At 41.7% G+C, this 24,668-nt stretch overlaps 1 protein-coding gene across 2 annotated transcripts; it reads left to right on the top strand.

Annotated features, from left to right (window-relative positions):
- The first annotated feature begins 429 nt into the window (after positions 1-429).
- LOC108274789 (uncharacterized) lies at positions 430-21,338 on the top strand. 2 transcript variants are annotated; one of them, XM_053685827.1, is made up of 3 exons: positions 430-537; positions 16,382-16,454; positions 16,801-21,338. In XM_053685827.1, the coding sequence occupies exon 3, from the start codon at positions 16,860-16,862 to the stop codon at positions 20,994-20,996; it is 4,137 nt and encodes a 1,378-aa protein (XP_053541802.1). In that variant the 5' UTR covers positions 430-537; positions 16,382-16,454; positions 16,801-16,859; the 3' UTR covers positions 20,997-21,338. The 2 variants fall into 2 exon arrangements, with proteins under 2 accessions (XP_053541802.1, XP_017340635.1); XM_017485146.3 differs by having other exon boundaries at positions 447-541.
- The last annotated feature ends 3,330 nt before the right edge of the window (positions 21,339-24,668 follow it).

The raw sequence follows: 24,668 nt of genomic DNA on the forward strand, positions 1-24,668 counted from the left end.
ATTCTCAAAATCAAACTCTGATCAAGAAAAATACACTATACCACCAATAGATGGCAACAAATCACCAGTAGAGACCAACAGGGACCATTACAGTTTCCATTAAAATCAGTACAATTCCCATTATAACCATTAAAACCAGTACAAATTCTGTGAGGGTTTCTGTTGTTGTTTTTTTCTCTCAGCAGGGTATGCTATTGTTAAACGGAGAGATGATTCTATTGTTTTTGAATGCTCGGTAGTTTTATAAAGTTACCTTCAAAACAAAACAGCCATGAAATATAAGTAATGTGGTTTAGTCAGAACTGTGCAAAGCGGGTTAACACTCCTGTGATCCTCCAAAATGATAATAATAACGGTTTTGTCTGTATTCAACTGAAAATATGCAGATTTATTTTTCCTGAGCGCATTCTGATTGGTTGTGACGTCGCGTGGTGGATGGGGATAAAGCAACGAGAGTGTGAGAGAGCGCGCGAGAGAGAGCGAGAGAGAGCGAGTTGGATTACACTGTTACCTAGACTGCAGGATAAAGCAGAGTTTGTAAGTAAGTCACACTTTATTTCATTTATTTATTTGTTTGTTTATTAATTAATTAATTGGTTTATGTATTCATTTATTTAAACGCGACTGCGCGAGCCCCGCGTGCTGCACGGTACTGTGCAGATGTGCAGATGTGGATGTGGAAGCGCACAGATATGCAGGTTGACTGAACACCGCGGCCGCTGGTGAAAGTACTGTATGACGCACTCGACTTCAGCACTGAAACGTCTCTCACCTGCAGAGTGTTTAGTGCGTGTGCGCGCGCGCACGCTCACACACACTCAGAATGAGCATTCTGATTACTTTCACACTGCAGAGATGCTTCACGCGCGAAATAACACACACCGGGACATTATTATTATTATTACTATTATTACTATTATTATTATTATTATTATTATTATTACTATTATTATTAATGGTTTAAATCAGCATTTAACCACATTAAGTGCATGCTCATGTAGAAAACGTTTGACTCAATAATTGCATTAATTATTAACTCATATGTAACCAAAGTGTAAGATTATGTCACAGTAATGTTCACAGTATATTAAAAGCATTTCTACTCCATCATTGAACATCAAACTGGTAATATATAAATATCAACTAATATCAACTTTTTTTTATATAGTAACAATAACTGGGTATGAAATATACTACTCTACATATATATTTTTGTAAAGTTTGATCTTTTGACATCTAAACTCAGCAAAAAAAATGAAACGTCCCTTTTTCAGGAGACTGTATTTTAAAGATCATTCTGTCAAATCCAAATAAGCGTTACAGATCTTTATTGGAAAGCGTTTAAACAGTGTTTTTCAATGTTCATGAATCATAAACAATTCTTGCACATGCACCTGTGGAACAGTCCTAAAGACACGAACAGTTTATAGGCGGGAGGTGATTACAGTCACAGCTACAATAAGTTAGGACACTAAAGAGATCTTTCTAGTGACTGTGGAAAACACCAGAAGAAAGATGTCTAGGGTTCCTGCTCTCCTGCGTGAACATGCAATAGACCTGCTGCAGGGAGGCATGAGGACTGCAGATGTGTTCAGAGCAATAAACTGTAATGTTTATAATGTAAGAGGCCTGAGACGGTGCTACAGGAAGACAGGAAGGACAGCTGATTGTCCTCGCAGACGTGATGGAGAACTTGCAAATGCCTTGATGGAAGAGTGGAGGAACATCTCACAGCAAGAACTGAGCAATCTGGAGCAGTCGATTAGATGCACTGTAGTAATTAAAGCAGCTGGAGAACACCAGATACTGACTGTTCCTTCTGATATCGACCCCCACTTTATTCAGGGACTCATTATTCCATTTCTGTTCCTCAAATGTCTGTGAATCTTCTTCAGTTTATGCCTGAGCTGTTAAATCTTTTTATATTAATACAGTTATACGCTAAGAAACGCTAATACAGAATACGCTAAGAAATTTGCTGGAAATAAAAGCAGTTCAATGTGAGAGGACATTTCTTTTTTTGCTGAGTTTATAATCCCTCGTCTCTGGAAGTTTTTGACTTGGAGAGATTTTCTACAACACGTCATGCTTTATGGTTACATGTAATGTTCTGGAACATCTGTGAAACAAGTTAGTTCATGTTTTCCTGTTCTCATGTTCGTGTTATAGCAGCTACAAACAGTCGTTCCCTCACCAGTCTCTTTTTTTCTCTGTCTTGAAGTTAATAAAACGCAGCATGTCATGTTACCGAGAAACCGCAAAGAAGCATAATCCTGACATGTTTGTATTACCAATTTTATCATGGTTTATCGTGAAACCGGTAACCATTTCATGGTACAGCCGGAACTACTATCTCAGCCAGACCGTTAGACAAAAATAATGCACACCTTTTGACCAACCAGATTAGAGAATTCAACTGCACCACTGTGTTAACATGGAACTTTCGGGTGTGTTCACTACTGTTACTTTACCTTTTTTAAGTAAACTGTCAGTGTTTGAGGTTTTATAGACATTTCTCAGAAGTCTGTGTGTGATGTGCAATTTCCTCTGTGGTGATGCAGCTGTGTATGGTAAGAGGAAGAGAGACCTGCTCACCCTCATGTTTTCTGTCTTGCTTCAAATGAACTCGAAATCAGTGACATTTAATGTTTTATTTTGCGGTCTGTTTTTGGTATCTTATAAACTCTTTGGTTTATATTTGTGATGAGTGGGCTTGAGAACAGTTTTCCACACAGAGCTAAATTGACTGCATATATTTCATTATATTAAAAATTCTTTGATGAAAGCTTAAGGTTGATATTTGTTTCTACGACAAGTTAACACCCATATATATTTATTTCTCAATCAAAATATAATTTTAATAAGTAGTTTTTACCTAAAAAACAAATTTTTTCCCAACATGTTTAGAAGTCAGGTGAAGCAGTGAGTTGCTTCTGTTTATTTGGGAAGTTTAAATCGTAGTCATGGAAACTTGGCAGTAATGAAAAACACAACAACAACAAACAGTACAATGACAAACTCGCTTACTGGTGACTGTCATCTTGTCAGTCAGCTCGCCTCACTTTCACAGAACTAAAAGTACACAGACTTACGCAGGACTATATGAAGTGCACATGTGCAAACAGCGCAAGACAGTATAATAATTACTAAAACAAAACAATAGGCACAGTAAAAGACAGTGCAACACCAACCAGCACACAGTTCTAGTCTGGAATAAAGATATTACAATATAAAAATAAATGTTGTAGATGTAAATATAAAATACAACATTAGCAGCAAAAATGCTGGTGGTCAGTGCAGTATTTTGTTCACGGTGCTGTGGCAGCAATTTAAGAAAGAAATGTGCAAAAATTGGAGACATAGCAGAATGGTGTTCAGATGACTATGAGTGTGTGTGTGTGTGTGTGTGTGTGTGTGTGATTGTGTGAGTCTAAGTTGGTGTCAGTCCAGTCTAGTGGGTCCAGTGGGTATTGTGGATTCTGTTACACAGGCTGGCTGTGAGGGCCCAAATACTTCAATACCTTTTGCCAGATGGCAGGAGGGTAAAGAATGTGTGTGAGGGGTGTGTGTGGTCATCCACAATGCTGGTGGCTTAGTGGATGCAGCGTGTGGTGTAAATGTCTGTGATTGAGGGAAGAGTGACCCCAATGATCTTCTCAGCTGTTCTCACTATCTGCTTCAGGGTCTTGCGATCAAAAATGGTTCAATTTCCAAATCAGACAGTGATGCAGCTGCTCAGGATGCTCTCGAAACATCCGTCTGTAGAATGTGGTGAGGATGTTGTGCATTGTGCATGTTTCTAAAGGAATTCTGGCCACTCCCACCTGCTCAAACATTTTTGGACCATATTCAGAGTAGAGTTGAGGATGCTAAGTGAGCATTTAATACCAAAATTACTATTCAGACCTCAGACCTAACTACAGATGTAAGTGAGTGTTGGATACTTTTTAACTATTTAAAAGTGTTACAAGTTTGCAATCTAATTATCTTGTCTGGGGTGCTTTTAGGTAGAAAGGAATCAAATAACTTCAGACAGTCTTGAATCCTTTTAATAACAAAAGATTTTGGGCTCAAGTACAATCAGCAACAAAGTACAGAATGGCAAGAGCACTCTTACCTCTCTGTCTCCTGCTCTTATAGTCTCAGCCCACTCCCCTGTGCATGAGTAACTCTAATGCTTCTTTGTGTGTCGCAAATTTTAGTTATCCCCCCAGGTCCCCAGCCTGTCTGGATGTTCACAGTTATTATTCTATGGAGTTATTTTAAACTGAATGTCTCTGGCATGGGGAAGTGGAAAGTGGAAGTACAGGAATAGATACAAGAGTTCTCTTCACGTTCTCTCTGGTCTATTACCTGCTTCTGTTTTCTGGGTTTTAAAGGTCTGGGGCATTCGTTTCCAGTCTGCTCTTTTCATACCCAAATAGTTTTGTGGGTGTTCAGGCTAATGCATTGTCTAATCACGGTCATGTAGACAGGGTAGCAAGAGGCACTGTGAGTATCCATCAACACATTCACTCTCTAATCCCATGTCAGATCGACCGTGGATTTTGGACCGTGCTGTCAAATTTGCACTAATAAATGCTAGGTCTCTGTCCAAGAAAACTTTTATTTTAAATGACTTTTTTACTACTCATGCTCTGGATTTTTTATTTGTGGTGTAGACCTGGCTCAGCCCTGGTGGTTTTACAGCTCTAAAGGAACTTACTCCTCCAGACTGCCTGTTTCGTAATTCTCCAAGGACTGTAGGTCATGGTGGTGGAATAGCAACAATTTTCAAGAACTGTTTTAAGTGTATACACGTGCCTGTTTATATCGTTCCAAGCTTTGAGGTGCAGCTCTTCAAGGTTGATCTCACTACCTCCTTGCTTTGCGCCCTGGTTTACAGACCACATAACTTCAATAAGGATTTCATTTGAGAATTTTCTGACTTTTTGGCCTCCCTGATGTCACACTATGATAAACTTCTGTGTCATATCACAGCAAACCGGCAACTCCATTTAACAGGAGGCACCACAAACTACAAACACACGCTTGCCCTCTCCAGAGGTCTAAATACACACACCTGCACCCAATCTCACACACATCACAAACGCAGCATATAAGAGACTTTGTGAACATTTAGACTTTGCGAAGTAAACGTTCAGCTGACCACTCTCTGTTGTTGTCCAAGCCTTGTTTTCATGGTATGCCATTCTGAGTTTTGACTTCTGTTTACTCCATTGACTTCGATTCTCTGCCCTGCCTAGTTTTGCATGTTTGCCTGATTGCCTGACCTCTGCCTGTTTTTTGACTACAGATTTCTGCCTTACCCTTAGACTTGTTGTTATTAAATCTGCCTAACCTGCACTTGCTTCCATCGCAGCCTCCATTTCGTGACAGATTACTTCACCTCCTCATGGAAGCAGCAGGTAAGCCGGAGTGGCATCAAGCCGTTGACGCCCACGGAAGGCTGATGAGTGAACACCACCAGCAGCTAGCATACTTGACTGAGCAGGTCACTCACCTTTCTCAGCCCATGCCGGTAGTCATGCAAACTCATGCTCAGTTTCATCCGATACCGGCACTGGAGATGTATCCCAGGGATCCAGCACGATGTAAAGGTTTCCTCCTACAATGCTCCTTGTTCTTTGCTAGCTATCCAGACATGCCGGAGACACTTAAGATAACTCATTTTCTGGAGCTCTTAACCGGGAAGGCTCTCCTCCCATACAGCTGTATGGGAGCAGAGCGGCGATTCCATCTTTCCTTTGGAACAGTTTATGGGGTGTTTCAGGCACATCTTTGATTACTCTTCCGATGGCAGGGAGACAGGAGAGGAGCTTATAACCATGAATCAAGTTTCACGTTGTGCTGCTAAATATGCACTCGAATTCCGGACCACAAGGAGTGAGTGGAACGAACCAGCTCTAAAGACTGTGTTTCACCAGGGACTTAACCTGGAAGTAGTGATGGAGCTGGCCTGTTGCGATGAGCAACTCACCCTCGACTCTCTCATTGACCTTGCTAAACGACTGGATCAACTTCTGCAGAGCCGCCGTCCAGTGAGTAGCGAGAGAAATGTTGCAATGCAAAGTGCCACCGCAGAGCCCATGCAGCTGGGGCGTGCGCGGGCTCAGCGAGGAGGAGAGAGAGAGGCGTTTTCAAGAGTTTTGCTGTTTTTACTGTGGAGAGGAGAAGCATCTCTTCCGACAGTGCCCTCTCAAGTCTCGTCATTACATCGGGGATAGCGAGGATGCTAAAGCCCACCACCAAAGGGTGAGTTCATCCCAGTTACCACAGATAATCTCTCAGCCTGCATTCATGCTACCTGTCATAGATACTCAGGGATGTCTTGTGATCTAGAAGCATTGATTGACTCCGGAGCGGCGGGGAATTTCATCGATCAGGACACTGTTCACCAGTACAACATCCCCGTTTGTCCATTACTACAGCCATGAAAGATCCAAGCCATTGATGGAGCCCCAATTGGGAAGGGGTACATATCACATTGCACAGAACCACTCATCCTTCAAACCAACGCTCTTCACAAAGAAACCATTATTTTCTACCTCACAGTATCTGCCAGACATCCCATCATCCTAGGTCTCCCCTGGTTAGAACAGCATAATCCACACATTTCATGGACTACAAACAAATCACACACTGCTCTACCCACTGCCTTGTACACTATCCACCGACACCAGTAGTTCTGCTGGCGGCCACATCCCTCGAAAGCTCTGATCAACCCACTCCAGTTCAGATTCCACCTGAATATCAGACCCTCTTGGAAGTTTTCAGCAAGGAGAAGGGCAGCAGACTACCCCCACATTGACCATACGACTGTGCTATTGAGCTGCTCCCCGGAGCTACTCCACCTCGAGGGTGGATGTATCCCTTATCACAGACAAATCAACAAGCTATGGAGGAATACATTCAAGAGACACTCCAGCAGGACTACATCAGACCCTATACATCCCCTGCGTCAGCAGGTTTCTTCTTTGTGGAGAAAAAGGGAGGTGGTCTCAGGTCATGTATCGATTACCGGGGCCTCAATCAATGTTCTGTTAAGTATTGCTACCCTCTACCGCTGGTCCCAGTAGCCCTAGAACAACTCCGATCAGCTACCATCTTCACCAAACTGGTCCTTTGCAGTGCACACAACCTGGTTCATATCTGAGAAGGAGATGAGTGGAAGACGGGTTTCAGTACCACCTCAGGCCACTATGAGTACTTGGTGCCCCCTCAGCATTCCAGTGCTTGATTAATGGCATCCTAAGGGACATGCTGGGTCGCAACGTAATCATCTACAGTGAGGGAAAAATTATTTGATCCCCTGCTGATTTTGTACGTTTGCCCACTGACAAAGAAATGATCAGTTTATAATTTTAATGGTAGATTTATTTGAACAGTGAGAGACAGAATAACAACAAGAAAATCCAGAAAAACATATGTCAAAAATGTTATAAATTGATTTGCATTTTAATGAGGGAAATAAGTATTTGACCCCCTCTCAATCAGAAAGATTTCTGGCTCCCAGGTGTCTTTTATACAGGTAATGAGCTGAGATTAGGAGCACACTCTTAAAGGGAGTTCTCCTAATCTCAGCTTGTTACCTGTATAAAAGTCACCTGTCCATAGAAGCAATCAATCAGTCAGATTCCAAACTCTCCACCATGGCCAAGACCAAAGAGCTCTCCAAGTATGTCAGGGACAAGATTGTAGACCTACACAAGTCTGGAATGGGCTTGGACCATTGCCAAGCAACTTGGTGAGAAGGTGACAACAGTTGGTGCGATTATTCGCAAATGGAAGAAACACAAAAGAACTGTCAATCTCCCTCGGCCTGGGGCTCCATGCAAGATCTCACCTCGTAGAGTTGCAACGATCATGAGAACAGTGAGGAATCAGCCCAGAACTACACGGGAAGATCTTGTCAATGATCTCAAGACAGCTGGAACCATAGTCACCAAGAAAACAATTGGTAACACACTACGCCGTGAAGGACTGAAATCCTGCAGCGCCCGCAAGGTCCCCCTGCTCAAGAAAACACATATACATGCCCGTCTGAAGTTTGCCAATGAACATCTGAATGATTCAGAGGACAACTGGGTGAAAGTGTTGTGGTCAGATGAAACCAAAATGGAGCTCTTTGGCATCAACTCAACTCGCCGTGTTTGGAGGAGGAGGAATGCTGCCTATGACCCCAAGAGCACCATCCCCAGCATCAAACATGGAGGTGGAAACATTATGCTTTGGGGGTGTTTTTCTGCTAAGGGGACAGGACAACTTCACCGCATCAAAGGGACGATGGACGGGGCCATGTACCGTCAAATCTTGGGTGAGAACGTCCTTCCCTCAGCCAGGGCATTGAAAATGGGTCGTGGATGGGTATTCCAACATGACAATGACCCAAAACACACGGCCAAGGCAACAAAGGAGTGGCTCAAGAAGAAGCACATTAAGGTCCTGGAGTGGCCTAGCCAGTCTCCAGACCTTAATGCCATAGAAAATCTGTGGAGGGAGCTGAAGGTTCGAGTTGCCAAACGTCAGCCTCGAAACCTTAATGACTTGGAGAAGATCTGCAAAGAGGAGTGGGACAAAATCCCTCCTGAGATGTGTGCAAACCTGGTGGCCAACTACAAGAAACGTCTGACCTCTGTGATTGCCAACAAGGGTTTTGCCATCAAGTACTAAGTCATGTTTTGCAGAGGGGTCAAATACTTATTTCCCTCATTAAAATGCAAATCAATTTATAACATTTTTGACGTGTGTTTTTATGGATTTTCTTGTTGTTATTCTGTCTCTCACTGTTCAAATAAATCTACCATTAAAATTATAGAATGATAATTTCTTTGTCAGTGGGCAAATGTACAAAATCAGCAGGGGCTCAAATACTTTTTTCCCTCACTGTACATCAACAACATTTTGATATATTCAAGTTCCCCTGGAGAACATGTCTGCCATGTCTAAGTCCTGCAAAGACTCCTTAAGCACTCCTTAAGTAAAAATTCCACCGGCACAATATCTTATTCCTGGGCTACATCATCATCCCTGAGGGGGTCACCATGGACCAATGTAAGGTACAGGCAGTTGTGGAGTGGTCCACTCCATGAACAGTAAATGAGTTAAAACGATTTCTAGGCTTTACCAACTTCTACCAATGTTTTATCAGGGGTTTCAGCTCTATCTCACACCATTTAAAGTCCCTGCTGATGGGCAAGCCAAAAAAAAATTGTCCTGGAATACAAGCGCCCAAACAGCACTAATCAACTCAAGGAAGCCTTCACCACAGCCCCAATCACTAAGCACCCAGACCCATCCAAGCCCTTCATTGTAGAGGTTGATTCATCTGAGACAGGTGTAGGAGCTATCCTCTCTCTGCAGCTTGGAGATAAGCCCAAGCTTCACCCTGTGGCCTTTCCCAGACGTTGTCACCGGCAGAATGTAACTATGATGTGGGAAACAGAGAACTCATGGCAGTGAAATTTGCCCTGGAGGAATGACGGAATTCTCTGGAGAGAGCAACACACCCCTTCATTATATTCACTGACCACAAGAACCTTGAGTATGTATGTACTGCGAAGCGTCGGTCACCTCGTCAAGCACGCTGGTCATTATTCTTCTCACGTTTTCAGTTCACCTTGTCTTACAGGCCAGGTTAAAAGAATACTAAGGCCAATGCTGTCTCCTGTCTAGACAGCACTGAGGTTCAAGAAAGCCACAAGGAATTCATTCTCCCGCCTTCCTGTATAGTAAGCTCCCTGGAGTGGGAGTTGGACCAAACCTTAGCATGCATACCAAGATCACAAATTCCAGCAGCATGCCCCCCAGGAAAACAGTTTGTGCCAGAACAGCACAGACAAGAGCTCATTTCCTGGGCCCATACGGCGGTCGCCACAGGTCACCTAGGTGCACACCGCACTTACCATCTGTTGCGGGAGAAGTACTGGTGGCCTAATCTGTTAAGGGATGTGCACCGCATAGTGTCTTCCTGCTTGATGTGTGCCCAATGTAAGGTTCCACGAACACTACCGGCCAGCAAGCTCAATCCCCTATCTATACCTGAATGTCCCTGGTCCCACCTTTCCATTGATTTCATCACTGACCTACCAGAATCCCAAGGAAACACAATTATCTTAGTGACTGTGGACCGGTTTCATTCAGGTACTTCGGAATCACAGAAGATATCGTCAGTGATAGGGGACCACAGTTTATGTCATTGGCCTGGTCCAGTTTCATGGAGAAGATGGGGACCACCATCACTCTCACCTCAGGCTACCACCCACAAGTGAATGGTCAAGTGGAATGAGCTAACCAGGAGATTGGACATTTTCTCCAGACATTCTGTGCGTCAAACCCCGAGGACTGGTGCAGATTCTCCTCAGGGCTGAATACGCCCAGAATTCTCTACGTCACTCAGCCACAGGTCTCACCCCATTCCAGTGTGTTTTAGGCTACCAGCCTCCTCTGTTTCCATGGAATGCCAACTCCACTGAATCCCCAGCCAATGGTTCCAGAGGAGCGAACAAGTACAAACCAGCGACTTGTGAAAACCTCACACACCTACAAGTGAAAGGCTTATCGTCGTTGCAGTGAGCACCCCCAGTACCAGCCAGATGACAGAGTCTGGCTTTCCACAAAGGACCTCAAACAACCACATGCTTGCAGATAGCTCACTGCAAGATACATCAAGCAAATCAATGAAGTCACCTACAAATTGGAGTTACCTTGTCAGAGCCGCATAGTGCCATTGTTCCACGTTTCACAACTCAAGCCTGTTATCCCTGGACCACTATCCATGGCTGTGCCCCTCGATGCCCTTCCTGTCCCACTGGAGATCGAAAGCCAACCTGCATACCTCATAAAGGACATACTAAACTCATGGCGCAGGTAAGCTTGAATACTTAATCAAATGGGAGGGATATGGGCCAGAGGAATGATGCTGGGTTCCCACTCAAGACATCTTGGACCCACAGCTATGTAGAGACTTTCATGCACTACACCCAGAATGTCCAGGACCCCAACCCTGAAGCAGACCCAGAAAGGACTCTGCTCCTGAAGTGAGCCATTCGGGGGGGCTCTGTCATATCACAGCAAACCATGAACTCCATTTCCAATCTCTAACACGTGTGTGTGTAGAGGAAGGGACAAAGGACAAGGGGCCTGCTGACAGTGCACTGATAGGAAAGTAATGGAGCACATTATAAGATGCCTTATAAGATAATAATATGCACACACAGGCAAAATGAACACACAGAAACTAGTTTACAGTAAGATTTGTGCATTGACAAGAAGACGTACAAAAGAACATTACTTTTTTATAGGGGATTTTTTTTTAACCTTCCAGGGGATCTGGATGGCCTGAATACATTTAGATGCAGAATGGTACATGGCAGTCTGTGTAACCCTAGATACTTTAAAGCATGTTTGAGTAGATGCATCAGTTCTTTCCTTCTTTATGGGAGGCCCATTCAGGGGATGCCCAGAGTTCCTCTTGGAAGGACCAAGACTGATGATCTTTGATCGTATATCTAGCCATAGAAAAACACATGAAACATGAAAACTGTTAAGAGCATGAGTCTGAATCAGGAAAACAACAAGCAAATAACCCAGAAAAACAAGAGGCAAAATGTAGGTACAAAGGTTAAAAAACTTGGAATGTTCACTCACCCATGACAGGAGATAAGTCTATTGCTCATCCATGGTGAAGGTGGCTTTGAAGTAGATAATGAGGTGAAAACTCAGGAAAATATAAACCTTTCAGTATAAATCATGCAAATAATGACATGAAAAACAAACCAAGGAAAAGATAATATGCACATTTAGAGCTGTGCTAAATGGGTAAACCTAAGGTCTATTGGAGATAATGGGAAATTACGCAACTGGGATACGTGTGGAAGATTGTGTTTGTATGTGTAAAAAGGGGAAAGGTGTGATTGGTTAAAGTTGGATAAGGTGCCATGCATGAAATGTATATAGGGACATTGTAACCAACGGAACGTCAGTTCAAGTTTCATGTTCATGATTCTTGTGCTCCTGGTACCAGTTGCTTTGTTTGCTGTGAGTTCGGCTGTTTTATTTATCTTAAGTGCAAGTCAGATTGTTTAATTGATTTTATAGTTTGAAGTTGTGAGCTAGCAGGGTCAGTGTAGGTTGGAGAAGCAAAATATCCTGCACAAACTGAAAATTACACCATTAGGAATGCAGGACTGAAGGTTCAGAAAAGCTAAGCTTCCTGCAAAACTATCATCATAGCATTGTCAAGATGGCTGTGGCTACTTTAATGCCATTTAGCTTTTTCAGGAAGATGTTTAAGTCTCATACCCCCAGTACCAGGACTTTGAGACAGCAAACAAGGAAAACAATAAAATGCATGACTTACATTGCATCCAACAAGCCAACTCCGTTTGCCATAACAAGTACAGGAGAAACCCGGGTGTAAGCTCATCCGCTATCACTTGACTGCTGATGAATTTGTAAATTGAGTCAATCTGGTCCAAGCTCCTTTATACTTTTGTCTTCATTTGTACACCTTGTGAGAGGGTTTTATGTAAAGATAAAACCAAATTTTCTTTCATCTGCAAGAAATGTTGAACCTACTTCTACATTATTATCTGGGAAAGAGAGTCGTTGTCATTTCACAGCAAACCAGTGACTCCATTTCCCAGAATGCACCGCAAACTACAAACATGTCTGACCACGACTACAACTCCCAAACAAACAGACAGACACATTCAACTTCTCTGGAAAACTAATTAGACACACCTGTTCCAAATCAAAGTCACAGCACATTTTAAAAGAGACTGCTGATGCAATACACATTTGCGAAGTAAATGCTCAGTTGCTTTAGTCTCTGTTGTTACCAAGGTGTTCTATTGTGTTGATTATACTGGTTTTGATTATGCTTTGCCCTTAACTCTGAAAGTGTGAGTTCCATCAGCACACCATCTCGTTCCTGGGTTACATCATCAGTTCTGAGGGAGTCACGATGGACCAAAACAAGGTGAGAGCAGTGGTGGAATGACATACTCCTCGAACCATGAAGGATTGGCAACGATTTCTGGGCTTTGCCAACTTCTACAGGCGCTTTATAAGAGGTTTCAGCTTCATAGCACATCCCTTAATGTTCCTGCTGAGAGGAAAGCTTAAGCGTCTGACCTGGAACCCAGTTGCTGAAAGGGTGCTAACTCAACTCAAAGAAGCATTCACCACAGCTCCCATCCTCAAGCACCCTGATCCTTCCAAGCCTTTTATCATAGAGGTAGACAGGAGTGGGAGCCACTCCTCTCACAGAGGTTCAGAGATATTCTAAGGCTTCATCCCGTTGCCTTTTTTTTATCAAAGAAATTGTCTCCAGCAGAACAAAACTATGATGTGGGCAACAGGGAACTCTTTGAACTCTCATTGGCTGAAAGGAGCAACAACGATTAGAGCTCATCTCCTGGACCCACACTGTGATAGCCCCGGGCCACCCTGGTACCCAACGCACCTACCATCTGTTGCAGGAAAAGTACTGGTGGCCCAACCTACTTAGAGGCGTGCTCAACGTGTGCCCAGTCAAAGCTTCTTTGGACACTACCAGCCAGCAAACTGAAACCTCTACCCATACTGGAACGCCCCTGGTCACAGATCTCCATCAACTTCATCACAGACCTACCAGAATCCCAAGGGAATATGTCCCTCGTAGTGGTCAGTGACCAATTCTCCAAATCACTACATCTGATTCCATTACACCCCATCATCCCTCACAACAGCCGAGCTGCTCTTCTAACATGTCTTCAGATACCTCTGGAGTCCCAGAGGAGATTGTCAGTTCTATTGTGTTGATTTATACTGGTTTTGACTCTGCTTTGCACTTGACTCCAATGAGCCTTACCTGCTCTAGTCGGTTTGCCTGAACGTTTGACCTGTGCCTGTCTTCGTTTTTGATTTTTGCCTTGCCTTTTGGACTTTAATCTCTCAGTAAAGGGTCAGGAAACCAACCTCTTTCAGCTCAAGTCTACCTCTCAATGTTTTTGAAAAATTCAGCTAGAATGGGCATGGATGGCTGTGCGAAGAAGAGAGGGGGAGGGGAGTGGATGTGGCAGGGTGAGTGGGTGTGGCAGGGTGAGTGGGTGTGGCAGGGGAGGGGGTGTGGCAGAGGGAGGGAGTGTGGGCATGGCATGGAAAGGCAGGAGAGAAAGAGGGGGAGGTGAGCCTTCAGAACACTCACAAAAAAGATGGATAGTGACAAAAAGTTTGCAGATGATGGAGAGGACTTGTCTCCTCCTGAATCCACAGGGCTAAATGGAGACACAGTAGATAGCAGTGCAGGTCCTCTGCCCTATCTGTTTAAACCATTAGCCCCTGGCGTGACTATGGAGGGAAACATAAAATAAAACTGGAGGCAACGCCTGCTCGTAGGCAGTGTCTGAATGGTAATTGGCTAATAGGCTCAAGCTTTTCACAAATAAAAAGGTGAAGGTTCTTCCCTTCAACACGGACTCTCATTGCATAGTTTTGCATGCAACGGCCTGCGGAGCTTTAAGTGGTTTAATTAGCTCAAAAGGCAAGTAAAACTGTCGGTTAAAAATTAGACACATACCTCATTTGAAGGGATAGCAAAGTCCTCAGGACTGAGTACCGCATTATTGTGTAGACGCAAACTGCTTTCATGCACAAGTCCAAAGCCCACCTTTCTCCAATTCTTATAACTCTCCAGAATAAACACACTCGAACTCTTACACCACTGAAACAAATACCTGCGACCCATTTGAACGCCTCTCTCATCTACATCTGTAGGAATGCACCATGTGCTGTCATGTATAATTAAGAGACAGCATCTTCTCATAGGATAAGAACACGCAGGCTCATAAATAATTATGAGACACCGACATGTCATCGAATTACCATAGTGCATTGCCAGGTAACTGCCTGTGACGTGTGACAGGACGTGATTTTAAACCTGGAAGACGAAAATAGCGGAAAGAAGCTCAAAATTAACCAGTTTTCTCCTACAATTAAAATTAACGGATGCTAAGATTGTCTTTTATGATGTGCGATACGAACACCTCTGTTAAAAATCTCAGAAAATGTAGTTTAGTGTTTCATGACTCTTTAAAGCAGCAATACTTGTATTTGCTTCCATCTCCGGTTCCATTACATGACAGTCGTTGAGTACTCTCCAAACACATGAGGTAAATAAAACATAAAAACAATACTGATTCGCTAATAACAAAAGTAGGAGTGTCTGGGGTGCAATGAGATGCATCCTGAGGACAATCTAAAACAAGCCAATTAGAGAGCAGCCTCAAGTCAAAGAGAGTCTGAATCTGAACAGTTGAATCTGTGGGACTGACAGTGATAACTATGAACTCTGTGTGGCTAAAAAGAAGTATCGGATGTTTCAGTCTGGCAGTGTTAACTATTTACAATATGTGCTATGTGTGGGACAGTTTAAAAAATTTGTGTGGGCTTGTACAACCTTTCATGATATGAGAATTAAGTTAGTGCCATCTTCGGCCGTGATCAGTTTTTAATAACCAATAAAAAAGTATTCAGTAGGCTACAAAGATGGCCAAAGAAGGAAGGTTCAGTGATAAAATTTTACGTGATACTGGCCTGAGAATTAAATTCCTGGACCCACGCTGCTGTTACCCTCTCAGTACCGAGCTCGGGTAGAAGTCACACAGACACAGAGTTCAGTGAAAGCTTCTTAGTTTAATGCTGCCATAGGCAGAATATATCTACAGAAAAAGAGGATGGGTGGGGTCTGAGAGTTAGAACATTGCTTGACCTAACTAGAAACAGAAAGCTTATCATGTCAGAATAAGTACAGGGACAGAAACTTCTGTGTAATCAGATAAGAAGATGTAGTGCTTGGGGATGGCAGAGGTGATAAAAGCACTCATGCATAAGGTGCCTATAGGAGAGGAAAACAACCATATACAGTGGGGGAAATAAGTATTGAATGTGATAATACTTGTGGATAACAGCCCAAATGGTGCTTACTGGAAGATTCAGAAGTTTTGAAATACGTCTGTATACGATTCCATCAATATGTTTTGCAACAATAAGATTGTGAAGGTCTTGGGAGAGCTCTTTGCTTTTACCAATCATGAGATTTTTCTTGTGTGACACCTTGGTAACAAAAAGCCTTTTTATAGACCATCAATTTACTAACCCAGCTGATATCAATTTATAAATATTTTAGAATTACTTACAGATTTCAGCTCATTCCTTGCCTTACCTTGCCTTGGAGAACTGCTTTTTCTTAACGTGTTCAATACTTTTCTCAACATGTCATTCCACTTTATTACACATAACTTTATTTATAGCCTTTATGTTGTGAATTCTTTATATTTCCGGATTTCTTGAGTTAATACTGATGTCTGGTGAAAATTTCATCCCTTCTCCTGCACAGGCTATCATGGGGAAGAAAGAGAGAGAGAGAGAAGAAAACATGTCTAAGTTATATGGAACTTATTCAGGAAAAGGTAAACATTTCTTTCCTCAGGCATCAGTTAATACTGACAATATGGCCCATGAGGCTTGTCATTTGAAATGTTACTTTTATTACTGGTAATAAAAGGTAAGGGTTATTGGTATAATCATTATTGGCAGGCATATAAAACTGGCATTCATTTTACGACTAAAAAAATGGCATTCATTTAATTTATTTCATGGGTTTCTTTAAAAAAAAAGTGGATAAATAAAATGCCAAATATAATAAGTAAATTGCTTGAATTATTTGCTTGGTATATAAGTAATAAAAGTGTTTATTATTATGTATTTTGTGAATATGTTCTATTTGCTCACTATATTTATTTCTTTTTCTTTCAGATTAGTCAGTACCTACCTCATCATCAGAGGAGCAGAAAAGAATAAGATCATCTGTTAAAATGCAAACGAGCACATGGACTCCACCTGTCAGACAGAACAGTCTGCCTAGTCCACACGAGACACTCTCTAGCATGCAGTTTGGCCCAACACTGCAGATGGGATATTACGGGTTGCAGCAAGACAGCTTTGATCAGCAATCTCTCAGATTAAGCAATCCCCATGCTTTCACCCAGCCTGTATCAAGTTCAGCTAATTTGCAATCAAATCAGACTCAACAGATGTGGAGCAGTGGATCCCAGAGTCAGTTCCCTTACATATATCCAGCTTCTGGCAGACATCCTGCACCAATTATTGTACACCATGCATCTTTGCAATCTAAACAAGTAGGAACCCTTGTTGTAAACTTCAACCATGATCCTCAGGTCATAAATACCACTATTCAGAGGAATTATAAGGATCCGCACTCCATGCAAAATATCAATTGTACTGCTACTGCTCCTCACTTCTCCGTTCTGTCTGTTCCTAGCAATGCAAATGGTGTACTTGATAATAGTTATTGTAGGAATGGTTCAATTCCACCTTGGCAACACCCTTTATATAGACAACACCATGGAGTAGAGACTACATGCAAACCTGAAGCTCAGTCACAGCAGGCAGCTTTAACTGCTTGGATTAGTCATGCAGCACAAACAATTAACATGAATCAAGGACAAATGAGTGTAGTAGGTCAACACAGTGAGACACCTAGCTCTGTTGCACACTTTCCTGCTACATCTCATATACCAGTGGATTCATTGCTGCCTTCACAGATTAGAACTTCCAGCAGTCCCATGAGTCAGAACCAGGTTCAAAATGCATTATGCCGACCTTCATCACGTGGAAAATATGTCGGTTATATCGAGTTAAATCATAGTTCTAGCCAAAATCCACCCCCCCAGTATAGAGCCAGGGTGAATTCTGCCAATCAGAACCAGTCTAACCGAAGGCTAAACCAAGTTTCCCCCAGTTTAACTCAAGACAAAATCCAGTCCCAGACCACACCTATTTCTGGCCATCACAGACAGACAAACTTTGCAACATTTTCTGCTATTCAGCGCAGTACACAGCCACAAGTCCTACAATCAAACAACACAGCGAGTGGGCTGACTACAACCTCCCAGGACCTAACCTCTTTTAGCACTTCAACCAGTCAAACGTCATCTCCCACTACAGGATCAAGATCTACTAACTACTCTCATAGTCTTCTATTCCATCTGTTACAACAAGAGGACAACAAGAAGTTAACTGGTCTGACTTCATTCAGTAACTCTTTTGGGTCGCAGTTTGCTAAGAGCAAAAGTGGATCCCAGCAGTTTACACATGACAATACAGCTTGTTACATGATCACCGGGGAAAACTACACTCAAGGCAGGGTAAGGCAAGGCAAGGAGTTCCAGGAACCTGGTAAAGAAATAGGTATTTCAAGGGGGAATGAAATTGGAACTGGTAGTCATCTGGCAGAACCACAAAAGTTAAGTGAGAATGAGACGGCTAATTGGAAAAAGAGAAATGAAGAGGTGCAGTCCTCTATAGATCCAATTGATTCCATAAAGCTGGTAATATCACAGCCCAGAATGGTTCGACAAGTCAACAAGGCAGTAGCTGTGGTTCCACCTATTTCTCATCAGGCTTCCAGTCATGTACAGCAGAATGTTACCACAAGCACTTGTGACAGCCTCCCCTTGAACACCAATACTGTCAAGAATCTTTTTGAGGAGTGTGAAAACATGGAGAAGGAGACAAATGTACGAAATGTGACCTTTAAGCTCAATGAGGATCTGCCTCATGTACCTTGTTCACCAAGTTCTTCACCAAGACTGGGATCAGCAATTGACACCTCAGTTGACGTCTCTGAAACGCCTACATCTGTAAACGATCCAACATCTGGCTCACAAAGCTGTGATATATCTCGGTGTAAAAATGGCTCTGTAGCTACAACCCAAATGTCAAACAAATGTCAAGATGCTGTCCAAGTTGTTGACTCGACATCAGAAAGTTCAGTAGAACAAAATGATGTAGAAGACCCATTTGATTTGTCCACAGTTCCTGTGGTTAATTATACTTTGAAGGAATTGAAGGATTTAGTGAACTCTTTAGACATCATTCCAGCATTGAGAGCCAAATCGCCAACAGATGTTTTGAAGTGCATTCTAGATCTCTATTATGATGGGAAGAAGCAAAACCAGAAAAAAATAGAATCATTAAAAGGGCTTTTCAAAACGTCATCTGAATTGTGCATAAAAGAAATGCATGCTGTGGTTCTTCAGTACCTGTTACCTAAACACTTAAAAATGCTGGAAAATTGTTCCCAAATCCTGATAAATGAAACCACCTTACCACCTGAGGACTTTAGATCTTCCTGGTTGAATGTGGATGGACATCCAGCTGATGTGGAAAAAGTTCTTGCAGAACCCATTTCAGAATATAACCTCACATGGTGCAAGAAAGTTTCACAGTCAGTATCTGAAAATGTTGTGAATATTGTAGATAGTCTAGCCCAGATCAATACAGATAACCCTGAAGATCTGGGTGTGCATGCTCATAAAAGCATACCCAAGACCACAACAGATAACATTCCTGAATACATCGGTCACTCAGATCCTGAACATTCTGCAGCGATATTTGCAACAAATGATTTCAAGACAGACATGATGATCCTTGAGAAAGGTCTTATAAGTAGAACCCCCAATAAACTCTCTTGGATGCAACTATATGATGAAGTAGATATGGTAAAAGAGAACAAGCGAGTATTCACTGCACCATCACTTACAAGCAGTTCTGATAAATGTGTAACAAATAATATTGATCCATTTGAGGAGACATATGCTTCTGATGATTCAGATTCCACCAATGACTTGCCTGAAATTATACTTCTCTCATCTGAGGATGCTAGAAAAATCTTCAGTGAGTGTTTTGAGTCTCATCGGACAAGCCAGGAGGAAGGGAAGGATTTGGTCACACTTTGTGTCAAAAACCACTCAGACTCGAGTAAAGTGAAGTCACTCAATGATTTCAAATTCACTTGTCCTCATGTGACTAGCTTAGTCTGTGGCAGTGACTTCTTCTGCCCCAGTTGCTGGAATGAGACACCATTACTTGATATTGACCAAGATGAGACTCTGCTTACCCTGGAGGAGGGGGAACTTAATACAGACTACCAGAGACAAAGGCATAGACCACACTCTGGAACCCAAATTGACTACCCAAGTGCACCCGTACACCTAGAGAGTAGCAGCAAAATCAAGTCTGTCATATCCACCGAAATATATGATGGATTTGATGTGACGAGAGATCCTAATCCTGTTTCTCAGAGAAAAAGTTCTAGTCCACCACCTGCTCAAGAACCAAAACCTGGAATAGCAGGCACCAAGAACAGCAGTATCACCAACCCAGTTTCAGAGGATCTCAAAAAAATTATATCTTCAGCTAGGACAAAGCCAGAACACATGAAAAATGAAGATGCAGTCTCTCCATCAGGGACCAAAATATTAACAGGAATGGTTTCTCCATCAAGGAATTTGTCTCGGAAAAATGTAAAATCCCCCAAGACTGATGCAGTTCCTGATACAGATGACATCCTATTCAGACCTGATTTTGTAATAAAAAATTCTAGCACCCATAAAAAACATCAAAGTGAACACAGGTCTACATCTAGGGATGATGGCCAGTCCAGGTGTGAAAGCAAAGAAAGTGGTAACTTTCCTATCAAGAAGAAGCTTTCCCCCAAAACTAAACTAGGTACTCCTTCTCAACTGCCAAACTTCAGTGGGACATCCAAATGCAAGAAGGCAGTACCGCATAAGCAAAAGAGACCAATCATCAAGGGAAAAGGACATGATGGACAAAGCAAACAAACAAAGAAACTGAGATTAGAATTGTATGGGTCCAACAGAAGCAACTCAGTCTGCCACGATGAAGGAAAGTCACCCTCAATTCCTGCTTACCTCTCAATTTCTCCCAGTCCAAATACTGGAAAGAGCTACACAGATGAGCCTTCAGCTAAACAAAAGGTCTACAGCCAGTGGAGTACCACATTCATACATCCACAAAATAACTCCTCTTCATATAAGAAAAGCCAAAAGCACATGGAGGATCTGCTAAAGTCAAAAACACAGGTACTGAAAATAACTCTGGAAGAAAGAATCATGGCTACTTGATGTAAGCAATCAATTAAATGGTCCTAAAGCACAAAGAAGCTGAAGAAGATGATGGCTGTGATGCCACTGAAGAGAGCAAAAAGTTGAAGCACACCACTGCTGCTGATAATTTGAGTGGAAGAATAAACTGAATGTTAAGTGGATTCATTGGACTTCATTTATCAATCTTTTAGTAAAGTTGTTTGTAAATGTTTCTGTAAACTAAACTGAACAAAAAATTCTGCTGGATTTTCTTTGTTCTTGTGTGTGTGTTTGGTGATGAATGCCAATCACCTGTAAATTATTGAAAATTATTTTGACTGACTGCTATCCCAATAAAAATATTTAATAATATATAATAGTCCGTTATTTATGGGCCACCATTTTGAAATTTCGCTGTAAATGAATGAGTCGTTTTATTTGTCTTAATTTATTGGTTTGAGTTGGCTCGCTTTCTTTATTATTTATATTCTTTATTTCATGCCAATAATATGAAGCAACTAGTTTTCACAACATTTTCTTGATATTACTCTTAGTCCCTGATCTAGTGAACTAGCTTGAGGATGTGTTTTTGATAGAGACTCCAAGCGCTTCTATAAGTCGTTCTGGATAAGAACATCTGCTAAATGCTATTAAATGTAATTAAACAGTTCAAGCTTCCCAATGTATTCCAGATATAAACGTGCAGTAGTTCATGAAAGTCAGTCAAGGTGAGTTTTACATAAGTTAGTCTTCTTATGTGTAAATTTACCCACACTCAGGAGCAAGAGTAGGCTGGCGTTTTTCCAAATGTACAGGATTTTCATGAATACCAAATTTCTAATGGAAGCACTTGCACTGAGGATTTACACATAAATCTGTGTGTATCCAGCTTGATAAATGAGGCCCACTGTTTGTATACCAGGCAATAATCTTGCTACTACAACGCAAAGCTAAATCGAATGAACCAATTTAAACACATCTTGTGTTTGTTTTAGACTCTAGCGTTGGACCAATTCTAAACGGAGTCGGTGAGATGGATGGAACATGTTTTTGTGGTCGTTCTGGGTTTAGAACCTCTTGAATGATAATCAAATATAACTAAGCAACAGTTTGTGGTAGAAGATTGCTGACAGGAAACCACAGCCTTGCAGGAAGTGTACATGTGCAAAAGGTACACAAATGCAGAACAGACATTTGTTGGTAACATGAAATGATATATTAACCAGAAGGATAGGAAGCATTTGGTAATTTGTTAGGCTGAGAATACATTGATGCTGAACACTAGAAAAAAAGCAGACCTTTAACTAACTGAAGATAAATATAATTTAGTATTACGTTTAGTATTTTTAATAAATAACTAACCAAACACTAGACACAGTGGTAATAGTAATGGTGTAGATGACTTGAAGCAAACTGTAGAAGCATTCCTCTACGGTACCTCCCTCGGTTGATTTGTATTTTTTCTTTTTTATATAGGCTACAGTGATGCTTGAAAGTTTTGGAACCCTTTAGAATTTTCTCTGTTTCTGCATAAATATCACCTAAAACAGCAGAAAGGCCTAATGTAGATAAAGAGACCCAATTAAACAAATGAGACAAAAATATTATACTTGGTCATTTAAGATAAGATAATACTTTATTAATGTCCAGACAGAGAAATTTGGGTGTTACAGCAGCAGCAAGACAGGTGAAGAAAATACAGATAGTCAGGAGAAAAATATAGGGATATCTAAAGAAAACAGTGGATACATATAGAAATATATATATAAACATAAGAGCAAACTATATATATATATATACAGTGAGGGAAAAAAGTATTTGATACCCCTGCTGATTTTGTACGTTTGCCCACTGACAAAGAAATGATCAGTCTATAATTTTAATGGTAGTTGTATTTGAACAGTGAGAGACAGAATAACAACAAAAAAATCCAGAAAAACGCATGTCAAAAATTTTATAAATTAATTTGCATTTTAATGAGGGAAAAAAGTATTTGACCCCCTCTCAATCAGAAAGATTAAACTCTCTTAAAGGGAGTGCTCCTAATATCAGTTTGTTACCTGTATAAAAGACACCTGTCCACAGAAGCAATCAATCAATCAGATTCCAAACTCTCCACCATGGCCAAGACCAAAGAGCTCTCCAAGGATGTCAGGGACAAGACTGTAGACCTACACAAGTCTGGAATGGGCTACAAGACCATTGCCAAGCAGCTTGGTGAGAAGGGGACAACAGTTGGTGCGATTATTCGCAAATGGAAGAAGCACAAAAGAACTGTCAATCTCCCTCGGCCTGGGGCTCCGTGCAAGATCTCACCTCGTGGAGTTGCATTGATCATGAGAACAGTGAGGAATCAGCCCAGAACTACACGGGAGGATCTTGTCAATGATCTCAAGGCAGCTGGGACCATAGTCACCAAGAAAACAATTGGTAACACATTACGCCGTGAAGGACTGAAATCCTTCAGCGCGCGCAAGGTCCGCTGCTCAAGAAAGCACATATACATGCCCGTCTGAAGTTTGCCAGTGAACATCTGAATGATTCAGAGGACAACTGGGTGAAAGTGTTGAGGTCAGATGAGACCAAAATGGAGCTCTTTGGCATCAACTCAACTCGCCGTGTTTGGAGGAGGAGGAATGCTGCCTATGACCCCTGGAACACCATCCCCACCGTCAAACATGGAGGTGGAAACATTATGCTTTGGAGTTTTTTTTCTGCTAAGGGGACAGTACAACTTCACCGCATCAAAGGGACGATGGACGGGGCCATGTACCGTCAAATCTTGGGTGAAAACCTCCTTCCCTCAGACAGGGCATTGAAAATGGGTCGTGGATGGATATTCCAGCATGACAATGACCCAAAACACATGGCCAAGGCAATAAAGGAGTGGCTCAAGAAGAAGCACATTAAGGTCCTGGAGTGACCTAGGCAGTCTCCAGACCTAAATCCCATAGAAAATCTGTGGAGAGAGCTGAAGGTTCGAGTTGCCAAACGTCAGCCTCGAAACCTTAATGACTTGGAGAAGATCTGCAAAGAGGAGTGGGACAAAATCCCTCCTGAGATGTGTGCAAACCTGGTGGCCAACTACAAGAAACGTCTGACCTCTGTGATTGCCAACAAGGGTTTTTAAACCAAGTACTAAGTCATGTTTTGCAGAGGGGTCAAATACTTATTTCCCTCATTAAAATGCAAATCAATTTATAACATTTTTGACGTGCGTTTTTCTGGATTTTTTTGTTGTTATTCTGTCTCTCACTGTTCAAATAAATCTACCATTAAAATTATAGACGGATCATTTCTTTGTCAGTGGGCAAACGTACAAAATCAGCAGGGGATCAAATACTTTTTTCCCTCACTGTATATATATATATGAACAATATAAACAACAACAACAATGTACAGTCACAATATACATATAGCCCATAAAAATCTAGCATATGTACAGTATGCACAATACAATATACTTATAGTAGCTATACAGTGTAACCAGTACTCATATAACAGTACCTTTGAATAGTGATATGTAAACAATATAAATAGTATAATACGGTACCCATATTACAACCCCAATTCCAAAAAAAGTTGGGACGCTGTGTAAAATGTAAATGTCAAATTTGGATTCGGCTGATAGCAGAATAGATTTTCACTTTGGCTCAGTCCATTTTATATGAGCTTTGGCCCAGAGACGACAGTAATGTTTCTGGATCATAT

Source organism: Ictalurus punctatus, chromosome 14 (genome assembly GCF_001660625.3).
Source record: "Ictalurus punctatus breed USDA103 chromosome 14, Coco_2.0, whole genome shotgun sequence".
In the NCBI taxonomy this organism is placed as follows: domain Eukaryota; kingdom Metazoa; phylum Chordata; class Actinopteri; order Siluriformes; family Ictaluridae; genus Ictalurus; species Ictalurus punctatus.

Excerpts from the sequence above, each read along its gene's own strand:
- LOC108274789 (XM_053685827.1), top strand. The coding sequence starts at position 16,860 with ATGCAAACGAGCACATGGACTCCACCTGTCAGACAGAACAGTCTGCCT.